We start from the raw sequence: 8,659 nt of genomic DNA, 5'->3' as shown, positions 1-8,659 counted from the left end.
ACTTTTAAGACTAACACGTCAAATGTTTGTTTAAGTACTTTTCTTTGTCTGATAGAGTTAAAATCTTGGTTTATTATGGATTTTCTCCAGTGCTAATAACTTGTGCCTTTGAGTAACACCTTTATCTCAATTTAGATAGCATTTCTGTGACATTACAATTAAAATCTGCTAAAAAAAAATGCTTATCTTCAAAGACTTTTTTTATATATACATATGCACCTCAATTCTCTGTATTTTTTGCTCTGTGAGATTCTTTACTGCTTTAACTTAATTTATGCATTCAGATCTTTCCACTTTACTCTGTGATCTTCTTCATTTTTACTCTCTGACTTTCTATCGTATTTGCTGGTTCCTAGAACAAGAACATATCCATATGTCCTTGTTCTTGGAGACCTCTCTATGGACTCTTTCTTCAGTTTTTCAGTTCTACTTCTTCTGAAATGTTCCTGTGAGCCAACACCTCACTAAAATATGTGTTTTTCCCTTCGGTTCTGTACAAACATATAAACAGAATTCATTATGGTGAGAAGGAAGTTTGTCCATGTTTAGTTTTTTTGCTTTTCTCTAATAGCTGATTGGTTTATCTGACCTGAATGTGGCATATTATTTCGAGAGCTCAATTTCTTGAACCCCACTGAAGCAAAATGATTAAATCACTGAAAACCTGACAGAGATGCTGAGTAGCAGGTTGTGAATTGATTTTAATGCTGCTTGTTTGTAATTTTTCATCTGAAATCTATTATGCGACTGTATGTGAAGGTGTAGGCCCAGTTCCTGTCACCAGTTCTTGGGTCAATAGCAGCATTGCCAACGGAATCTTACTGAATAAATTAGTCACCATTATTCAGCATCTTTAAAATAACTTTCACTTAAAGTGCCATTTACAGTCAGAAGGCCATGGTTCAGAAGTGTCATTTATAGCAGACAAAATTAATTTGATTTACAGTCAATATTTTTCACAAAAATGTTTGTATCAAACCTGTTCAAACATTTGCTATGTCAAAACATTTGCAAAGCCTTTTAAAACAGTTTTGAAACCTGTGCTGTTTTTATAAGCTCTTATATTTTGGTGCATATTTTAAGACGCATTACCTCTATCATGTGTCGGTATACTTGAAACTGTTGGGTGTACACAGGCAGATCTAGAGAAACTTTCATGGGGTGGCATCGAGATTTTAAGGGAGTGGCAGAAATACATATTAACATATAATTTAATTGCAAACAATCACATAAATCAATATTTGTTTGAAAAGCCACCAAACGAAAATATTTGAACTCAAAAACATTACATTATTGTTCACGTTAGTAAAGATCCAAAGGAGGCATTAGAAATCAATAAATAGTTTTATTTTTAAATACTGGTCTTTTCTCTTTTAACTTGAGCCTGTCACTTAGTCTAAACTGTGGCCAGAACAGACCATTACATTAATTTCCATTAATCTAAATAAATGAATTAAATTTGACAGCATTTGACACCACACTGGGGTGGCTGCTGTCACCCTATGCCACCACTTTAGAGCCAACCATGGGTGTACAAGGATATTGTGTCTCTCTCACTCTCATTTTGTACTCTGTTTTGGCATCTACACGTTTGAAATCGACAGAAGTGTATATAATGTCACTCCTTAGTTTATAGTGTACATGTGCTGGTAAAACACATAGGAGCTCACTCATCAAATGTACTGCTCTACAGCACCACTAGTGGTTCAAAACGATGCCTTAAGGAAACTTGACACTGGCCAGACCTGGCTCTTCAGTGTCATATCACCAAGACTTTTCCTCTTTTGCACGATGCTAACATCTGCTATGTTGCTGTGGGAATATTCAGCATCAGGGAAACAATTGAGGGTAGAGGCAGCTTGACCAACAGCTGTGAACTCTGAAGTGCTTTCTCACCCGGGGCGTGAAACAGACAGAAAGAATGCAGACTTGAATGGGCTCCCTGTTTCTGCCTTTTTTCTCTAGTTATTCCGACTCAGCCTTTTAGGGGATCCCTGGCAACAGCATGCATGTGGATGTAGTGCTAGACTGAGAAAATGCCCCTAAGTAAACAATCCCACATTAATCCTCGTGTTATCCATGTCCTCCTCAGGCTCTGTGAACTCCATTGCTCAACAAATACACTGATAAGAAAAATATTTGTTGTGGAATCTGGGTTATCTGTAATCAAGTTTTTCAAATAAAAAGTCTTTAAAAGGAGATGCACTGTATACTGACATACAGAAAGCCACCACTGGTCAGTTTTGCGCTTATAAAAGGCAAAGCATTTACGCTAATATTCAAGTCTTATTTACCCAACACATAAAATACAAACACACAAACATCATATAAGTCTTAACATAAAGAGAATACTATAAACACAGTGCTGTTCCAGTTCTTCTGCTGGACAGTTGATGGGATTTTTAAACACTGGAACACCTTGGGTTAACATTACCAATGTATTTCAGCAAACTGTAACACCATTTTACATCAACACAGCAAGAAATAGATTTTTATTTTGGATCCTTGAATTGCTGAAAAATTATTTTGTGATGATAGAAAACAAAATAACTCACTGCCTCAGTGAGAGTCCTTTAAAGTGATTTTCTTCTGAAAACACTTTATAGTCCTAAACATTCTGAAGTGGGCTTCTTCACAGAAAACAGCAGCTGTGGTCAGCTTAAAATTCATCTCAGTTACAATGGTGCCAAGTTTTCACACCACAACTTCCAAAGAAATATCTCAAACCACTCCTACAGCATAATGAAGTTCTCCGCTGTCTATCTGTACGCTCAATTTGTTCCAAGCACTAATTATTTTTCTAAAATGTGGCTATATACAGTATTCTCAACAGAATTATCTGACCTGAATATGGCATTTTATTTTGAGAGCCCAATTTTTTGAACCCTACTGAGGCAAAATTATTCCTTTTTATTATATATCACTAAAAACCTACACAGAGATGCTGAGTAATTATGAACAGCTCAGCTTAGTTTGAAAAGGGTGATGACTTGTCACAGAAGCACCTCATTTATTTGAGCTGAATGAACAGAAGGACTTGAGACTTGACTCACTGATGACTTGACTATTGACTTGCAAGCAAAATATTAATGTATTAGGTTTTGGTAGTAAAATCAAGCCCTGAATGTTTAATCATTATGTGTTGAAAGGATTCACATAACTCACTATAGGGGGCGGCCCTGATAGCTCACCTGGTAGAGCTGGTGCCCCATGTAGGCCATTAGTTTGAATCTGACCTGTGGCCCTCTGCTGCATGTCATCTCCTCTCTCTCCCCCTTTTCTGTCTATCTTCAGCTGTACTATCCAATAAAAGCAAAAAGCACCAAAAAAAGAAATTAAAAAATATGTATATATTTTAAAAAAAATTCAAATACTATGGCATTTTATTAGTTTAGCATTTAGAGACCTGAAAGACGTGCAAGTAATTAGCTGATGACGGGTTGTGACTAAACCTTTCCTCAAGGAACTGAGACTTGACTTGGACTTGCTTCTAAAAGACTCAAAAACAGCTCTGTTACTTATATTTTGATACTTTTTTCCACCATGAAAACATTTAATTCAAGTTGGCAATAGCATCAGTTCTCTATGAAGGTTGAACCACCAACATTTTACAGTCAAACATATACCTTTATGGCAGAAGCAAAATGTATTGCTCTCATATGATTATTGCCACTCTTTTGCACAAATTGACTACACCCATTTTTTCAGCTGTACTTGGTATTTCAAAGTATTCCTGCTTAAACATTTCAGTACTGAGTCTGGGCAGCTCGAGGCCTGCCATTTATAATGAATTCATATTTATGTTTTAAACACTAAGTTAGTATAAGCCCACTACTATATGTTCCTCTAATGCATATCCCTTTTCATGAGCGGCGTGGCAGTTTCAGCAAAGCCTCGGCCAAACTGAACACAATGCTGCCATTGAACTAGAGTCACAGTGGATACCTTTATATACCATCAAGAGTGACAGTTAACGCAACAGCACCTGGGTTTCATTTAAAGTGATAGGCCACATTAATACAGTTACATGTTTACATCTCATACATTAGTTCTCACCAAAACCCATTAACATACACAAATCTCACAACTAATAATTTTAAAGGGTTTCTATCTTGAATTTTGGTGGTCAGAATATTTCTGGGGATTTTATTTCTTTGAGTTGGGAAGTGATTAAAATGCCTCCTTGTACAAGAGTTTTGTTAATGCGTCCATGAACACTGAAATGAGTGAATCATCTCTGATTTAACATTGTGAGATTTAGAGGAGCCTGCCGACAGGAGCAGCAAGTTATTAACAGAGAGAAGAATTTGTAAAATGACACCCAGGCTGCCTGTTTACTATGAGGTGAGGAGACATTATGGGGAAATACATTACTACAGGTATGCAGTACTGGGAAAATGTTATGTGTTGAAGTAAGATATATTTATTCTATATGTGTGTGTGTATATATATATAAAATCTCAATATCTCTGTCTTAACTGGCCTTTTTTTATGGTATATTGTAGTTGTATTATAAACTCCTGAATTACATTAGAAGAGAATGGCTTTAAATTGCTTTTGCCAAGAATACTCCTCATGAAGACTCCTCATGAAGACAACACATCACAAAATGCAATCCCACATCCATTATACCTGGGTCGGCTATGGTAAGCCCTAAAAAAAGCACATCAGGTCTAATTTAAAGTGATTCTATCAACTGTCTAGTCTAGTGCAGATCTATAAAACTACAAGCTGAACTATGCAGAATTAAGCGCTAGCATTATAAACCCTATGATCATCCTCTCTTTCAGGCACAAACACACACACAAACAAAACACATACCACTTTCACTTTCACTGTAGTTTATCCCTGAAAATCTAAACATTAGCAACTATCAATAAAATCTTACATAATAATCTCTTACAAGTCAGGCTTGACATCTATGCTTATTTCATTTTAAATGAAATACAGACATAAAGCTTAGATACCAGGCTTCTCAGTAAACACAGTATGCAAATAAATAGTTCTCTTTATCAAGTGGCTCTTCATTGTTACAATGAGGCACATCGTTGGTGAGTATGAATAATATTATATGGCCCAAATCTTACTGTCACCAGTAAAATATTTTGTGTCTTTTGGCACCTTTGTGTATTACTTTTGGTCTGTGCAATAATGGCTTCTCCTGGCTCCGATCCACTGTGTGCAGGGTTTTGCAGATTCACAGCTACATTTCTGCCCTCTAAATTAATGAAATGGATGCTCCTCAAGCAAACTGATGGATTTATTGATCAGTGCCTTTTCATCATCCACAAATCTGTACCCAAACAGCTTCATGGTGGGTCCACACACTCTCTGCACTACCTGAGCCAGTGTAAAGGGAATGCTAAATCTCCACTTCTCTGCCTGCTCTGATGAGTTCTTCTGGGTGGAATAAATCCCGCTAGCTTCCTGTGTGGTCTGGGTGTTCCTCAGAATCCACTCCCTAGCTTGGGGACTAAACGGTATCCCTGTGAACCTGTACATCTCCTCTGCCTTCTGCATGGGGTAGCGGGCAATATCCTCATAACGCACCAACATGTAGCGGTTCCTCAGCCAGCGAGGTCTGCTCAGTCCCACCTCTGCAGACATCCTTATTTGGTCACAGTTCCCTTTGAGCCTTTTCACCTCCTCGTCATCTTCAGGCACCTGGCCGTCCTGCGCCCAGGCCTTCCACGTCTGGTACTTCGAAGAGAAAGCCACCATGCGGGATGCTAAGATGGCCCGTGGATCTCGGACTAACTGGATCACCCTCACATCCAAGCGAGGATCCTCCACCAAAGGCTGCAATGTTTCCAGCTGGCGTACACGGACAGTTTTAATGGCATGGTGTTGCTTGGAAAGGCAGGATTCAGATGCGAGGGTCAAGTTCAGTGGCCCACAGCGACGAGTCTTACAGTGATATCTAAGACAAGAGTTGTATAGTTATTGCAAATATCTTTCAAAGAGTTGCAAAGTGGGAGGACTTATTTCATCTAGGTTTCCTTGGAAGAGTTAAAAAGCTTGTATGGGCTTGAAGCTTTCATGGTTGAATCATCAATACAAAAGATAAGACATGCCTGATTTTTTTGACGTATAATCAAAAGGTATACCGTGGGAATAAAAACGTAAGGGGTGAGGTCAACTATGACTCCCATAGGGCATTTCAGTAAGAAAAGCTGTCACAATTTCTGGAATTTTAGGGTGATGTCTTCAAATGACTTTGTCTTTTAATTTGGAATCAATGTCGGATGAATTCAACAACTATGGTGCCATGTTTTGTTCCCAATTGTACTGAAAAAGCGTTCTGAATGTGCTAAAGTTCTGCAACTAGCAACATAGGCTGAGGCTCACAGGTACATTTATAATATTATTAAAAAAAGCTTTCAGACAGGAACTTACAGCGGGATAACAAATAGTGTGAGAACTAATAGCCCCTCCCTCTTTGCAACAGTATCACAGTTCAGTTCAATTTTAGTATCAAGAGAATTGACAATACCTCTCAAAGACATCTTTGATTACAGGAGAGCAGACAGGTTCTTCACAGAGCGATAAACTAGACTCTCTACGGAAAAGAGCTGGGGTTACGTGGTCCTGAGGTGGGGGAGAGATGAACTTCTCAAGAGGAGAGAAATCACACAGGAAAAGCCCTTGGAGTACATCCCGGTAGATTCCTGCCAACACTGTCCCGTTGTTTGCCTCTGTGGCCATGGTCAGCATGCGCTCGACGTGCCATAAAGGTTCAAATAGGTAGAACATGTTCTCCCCGTGCTGGTTGAAAAATTCACCCACAAACGAAGAACCTGTCCGTGTGGTGGCCAAGAGTAATATGTGCTTACGGCCACCGCTGTAGTTGTACAGGCCTAAATCATCTAGATCTTCCTCCACTTGCTCCTCAGAGAGATTTGAGTAATTCCCTTTTGTACCAGTGAGTTTAGAGAGCAGCATTTTGAGCACCGTCAAGGAGCCATTTTGTGTTGTGTTGCTGTAATCCAGTGGAGTCTGTGGCGTCTGCTGCGGAGTCTGCCTCTGGATCAGCTTATCGGAGACCCTGATTAGATACAGAGGCTTGATTAATACCTGTCAATTGACTACGGATGAAGGAGTATAAATATATTAAATAGTTTTACATGTTGAATTTAGCTGCCACTTTTATATGGAGCTACAGTATGTTTGCTCTTTCCTTTGTAGGAATAGTTTGATATTTTGGGAAATACACTTATTTGCTTTCTTAGTTAGATGAGAAGATTGATATCAATGTCATGTCTGTGCATACATACGAAGCTACAGCCAGCAGTTGGTTAGCTTAGCTGGAAATGGGGCAGTGGATGTTATTGCCTTCTCCAAAAGTAACATCCACTGCTCAGGTCTCTGTCATTTTTCGGTTTCTGTAAAGTAAGGATTAACATAGCCAGGCTCGCTGCGTCCTCCTGTTTTTCGTTTTATGTCATATGGGAGTGGTATCAATCTTTTTATCCAACTCTCAGCTCAGTTTACAAGACAGTCTCTAGCCACTAGGACACACTTCCACCGAAATTTCTGCAGAAGTTTGATCTCTTACCTTGACAGGATGTTGCTTTCCTTTTCGATGATGACCAGGGCCACGATGCAGATGAAGACAATTGCATATTTGGTCTTCATTCTCGAGTCCTGGCTTTGTAATTGGAGGTCTAGGGTCTAATGTTGGTCATAGCTTGTCATGCAGAGGCTAAAGCTTCATTCTGCAATAAAAGAGGTTGTAAGTAAAGACATGTATGCAAAATAGATGATATTCTTTGTTTATAATGACACTAAACATATATCATAATCCTGGTACAAACTGTGTTCGACTCAAGTCTTGACCACTCTTTTATAGGTAAAGAGTATGGGTAAATGCAGTATAAAGACATATAATGGGACATACATACATACATACAGGTAATGGGACATACAGATAATGGGAGAGAAACACAAAAGAGAAAATGATCCCATCTTAGCTCTGAGAGACAAACCTAAATTAAAACCTATTCAGCCAGTGTTTTCTGATATCGACATAGAGTCACAGTTTGATCTGAAACCACTTGAATGTTGTACAGCACGCAGGTTTTGTAAACTTGTTTGCCTCGTTTCTCAGAACCACAGAAAAAAAGACAGCGTTGCTTTTCAGTAGGGCAGGGGTCGGGCATGAAGAAGACGACGCATGGGAGAGAGAGGGGGTTAACGTAAACAGAGCTGGTTTTCAAAGATAGCAAACACAGTGGAAGGCTTCCACATGGCACTGAGTCTGGGGACACAGCCGGTACTGTGTGATTTCAACATCCCTGTCTTTTTTAACACAAATCCACTTTCAAAACTCAAGCCTGTGGCTGAGTTGTGCCATCTTACAGGTAAATTCATAGTCACACGCCTCAACATGTCGACAGTCAAGTGATCCCAGATATACCTGACATTAACCGCTTATCAGCAGACAACACAGTGCAAGTCAAAGCCTGGTAATATCAAAACGAAATCTTGCGTCATTAACTGACTTTAGTGGCATCATTCCCATCCGCTGGGAGTATTGCGACATTGAATATCATTTGAAATTGTACAGTACAACATATTTCTTAATTCTGAATAAATTGTCTATGGACTCTTTTTTTTCTTCATGTTACTGAATGTAGACTGTGTACCCCCCCCCCCCCGG

The 8,659-nt window shown here is 39.0% G+C and overlaps 1 protein-coding gene across 1 annotated transcript in view; it reads right to left on the bottom strand.

The window, feature by feature from the left end:
- Positions 1-4,624: 4,624 nt before the first annotated feature.
- Positions 4,625-8,659, bottom strand: part of chst3a (carbohydrate (chondroitin 6) sulfotransferase 3a) — a 5,361-nt gene continuing 1,326 nt past the window's right edge. The window contains exons 2-4 of the mRNA XM_035663699.1: positions 7,556-7,715; positions 6,494-7,045; positions 4,625-5,920 (exon numbers count right to left, since the gene is read on the bottom strand). Coding sequence (XP_035519592.1) covers positions 5,224-5,920; positions 6,494-7,045; positions 7,556-7,635 — 1,329 coding nt within the window. The 5' untranslated portion in view covers positions 7,636-7,715 and the 3' untranslated portion in view covers positions 4,625-5,223. The remainder of the gene's footprint in view (positions 5,921-6,493; positions 7,046-7,555; positions 7,716-8,659) is intronic.

Source organism: Morone saxatilis, unplaced genomic scaffold (assembly GCF_004916995.1).
Source record: "Morone saxatilis isolate NCDOM2014 unplaced genomic scaffold, NCSU_SB_2.0 Contig19, whole genome shotgun sequence".
Lineage (NCBI taxonomy): Eukaryota > Metazoa > Chordata > Actinopteri > Moronidae > Morone > Morone saxatilis.
This window is presented reverse-complemented; position numbering and strand designations above follow the sequence as displayed.